This window comes from Tuber melanosporum (genome assembly GCF_000151645.1).
Source record: "Tuber melanosporum whole genome shotgun sequence assembly, scaffold_210, strain Mel28".
In the NCBI taxonomy this organism is placed as follows: Eukaryota; Fungi; Ascomycota; class Pezizomycetes; order Pezizales; family Tuberaceae; genus Tuber; species Tuber melanosporum.
The window spans coordinates 95,308-97,878 of record NW_003298876.1 but is presented as its reverse complement, the minus strand read 5'-3'; the positions used below and the strand labels follow the sequence as shown (position 1 = coordinate 97,878).

Below are 2,571 nucleotides of genomic sequence, written 5' to 3'. Positions count from 1 at the left end.
GATTTTTTCGTATGTAATTAGCTTTGGCAGTGATCAATAGGTAATGATAATCGCTCGCCCTCGTGGTGTTACCTCTTTTCCTAATCACTGTTAACTTCCACATCATTCAGAACTCCAAGCTAATCCATCACTTTTCACCTCTCTTTATAATAGCACGTGCCATTCTAACCTTTGCTGACTTTTGCTCAAACGCGTTTTTTATATGTAGTGTAACAATTAAAGGACGCGCTTGGGATAAATGGATAAATTTACCAACTGTCTGCCCCTGAATTCTTGGCGCCAAGGCACCAATCACCATTTCCTGATACTTGTTGAATTGCCAAGTAGAGGGGCTCCCGGACCAATCGGATCGCTAGGATTTGATCCTGGGTGCAAGGCCGCTATTACGATGGGTTCAGCGATGCTGGTCGCGATTGGGTGGGTTCTCGGATGCATGGTCATGCTAGATGCCCTGCACGACCCCCAGGGGACGTCTGATCATGTCGCTGTGGTGAGCTGGGTTCGGGAAATACCGGAGGATGGAGGGAGGGGGGTGGGAATGGGCCATTTCCTTGGGTTTCAAGTGTGAGTGCTCATTGCTTTTTTTTATTTATTCGCCATGTGCAGAAGGGTTTGCTTGGATACAACCAATCCGTTCCGTTTTGCAGCCGTTTTGACCACAAAAAGGATCGCCAAGCGGAAGAGAAAGGGTCATTTGTATGGGGGCAAGGGAAAGGGAGCGGTTGTATTCAAACAGACTCTGAGATCTCCCAATGAATGATATCCTTGGAAGCTATATGGCCCTTCAAAGTTTGCCCAACTCAATGTTAGGTCACGCGATCCATGGGGAGGTCATGAGGGTGCTGTTTGAGCCTAATTGTCGCTCATGTAGTTCACTTTCATGTAGTTCACTTGAACATATCAACAATTCACAAACAGATGCACTTGGGAAGGATGGGGGCAATGAATGAAGCCCTGTAATTAATTGAGGCGAGAGGGGAAATGAGAAGGTTAGAAGAACAAGTGTCCCAATCATTTCCCAAGTACAGCACCATCAATCTAGGAATGGCGCTTAAGCCTCATCACTTCCGATTAGAAAAATCCAATCCGCTTTCCTTCCGAACGACGCCATAGATTCTATGGCACTTGTTAGGTTTGAGCAAACACCAGCGTAGCACTAAGGGCGGTATGAAGAAGAGAGAATACGGTAGACTCGCCCTGGTAAATCCCCCGTTGGTCCTGCTTCCTTCTCAAGTTCTTCCAGGTGGGCCCGAGCGACCTTGACTATTTGCAGGTCCACACCCACTTCATCCGCCAAGTTCACAGCGTGGTTGGCATCCTTTCTCGCGAGGTCTACGGAAAATAAGGGCTAGAAAGAGAATTTAATTTAGTACATTCCGTTGGGATATATGTACCGGGGTATCCATCAGATCGCGTTTGCCCCTCTCACCTGCTCACGCATGTAATCACCGCCCATCATCCGGGTGGAATAAGCTGCGAACGGCCCAGGGAACATGGCCTCGAGGAACGTGTGCAGAACGTCCGGCCCAAGGCCGGTCTTTTCGGCAAAGACGTGGCCTTCGGCAAGCGCCTCAACCTGTATGCCAGCCGGTACGGCGTGAATTGTCATCGCTCGGGGGCACTGAAGTAGTCTAAAGTGAAGAGGAGGATGGAGCAAAAGCCTACCATGGAGAGAACAAATGTATTTCCGGTAACTTTTAATAAAGTTGCCGTTCCAGGCTCGCGGTCGCGCAGGTCTATTGTCGCACGACCAATTCTGCGGTTGCCCCGATTTCGTCAACTTTTTTTTTTTGTTCCACCGCAGTGCTTATAGCAAGTGATAACAGGTAACTTAAGATATGTTCGCACATTCCGTTGCAGTAAGGTATGACACGGTCTACTGCAGCGCTGCAGCCAGCGAGGACAACCACAAGCTTTCCATTGTCCGCCATAGCGGGTGCTCCGAATACTCCAGTATGCCCTTACTGTCAGAAAAGAGCATATATGATACCACGACAAAGAGCCACACAGCATACATACCTGGCGCAGCAACGAACTCCCCTCCGGCGCAACGGACTTTCTCTGCTAACGTATTGGTTGTGTTGGGAAGAATAGTTGATGTCTCTACGAATAATTTGCCCTTCACCCCATTGGGGCACCCTAATGCTTTGTCGATAACCTCTACTACGGATGCGTCACCGGCTAGTGAGGTGAAGATGATATCCGATTGGGAGACAGCACCCTCTATGGAATCGGCGATAGACAGTTTGTCCGGACCCCCCAAGGAAGCTTGTAGCACCTCGCTTCGCTCGACGCTGCGGTTGAAGATTATAAGAGAGGCTTCAAGGTTTGCTTTGGCCACGATGTTTTTGACCATCCCCTGGAGGTGAATATCAGCGCATGTTGGGACTCAAGCGCGTAGGTATCAAAGCTTTGGATGAGAAATAACGTCGGTTCGGGGGGGGGGGGGTCAATACTTGCCCTACCCATATTGCCAAGTCCTATCCATGATAACTGTGGCATCGTGAAGATGATGCGGTACTCAAGTATCCGGCGATTGCGATTTATTGATTTTCTCCCCGACACAAAATT

At 49.1% G+C, this 2,571-nt stretch overlaps 1 protein-coding gene; it reads right to left on the bottom strand.

Moving 5' to 3' along the window:
* Nucleotides 1–924: 924 nt before the first annotated feature.
* Nucleotides 925–2,571, bottom strand: GSTUM_00000683001 (uncharacterized protein). XM_002838005.2 has 6 exons: nucleotides 2,457–2,571; nucleotides 2,020–2,359; nucleotides 1,849–1,948; nucleotides 1,666–1,756; nucleotides 1,430–1,576; nucleotides 925–1,348 (listed from the first exon to the last, which is right to left on the bottom strand). The coding sequence occupies exons 2-6, from the start codon at nucleotides 2,354–2,356 to the stop codon at nucleotides 1,157–1,159; spliced, it is 867 nt and encodes a 288-aa protein (XP_002838051.1). The 5' UTR covers nucleotides 2,357–2,359; nucleotides 2,457–2,571; the 3' UTR covers nucleotides 925–1,156.

What these genes read in the sequence shown, in the direction of transcription:
- GSTUM_00000683001 (XM_002838005.2), bottom strand. Translation starts at nt 2,356, where the DNA reads ATGGTCAAAAACATCGTGGCCAAAGCAAACCTTGAAGCCTCTCTTATA. An exon ending in GGAGTTCGTTGCTGCGCCAG is followed by an intron (nt 1,949 to 2,019) that starts GTATGTATGCTG and finishes GGCATACTGGAG; the next exon opens with TATTCGGAGCACCCGCTATG. An exon ending in GTGATTACATGCGTGAGCAG is followed by an intron (nt 1,349 to 1,429) that starts GTGAGAGGGGCA and finishes TTCTCTTTCTAG; the next exon opens with CCCTTATTTTCCGTAGACCT.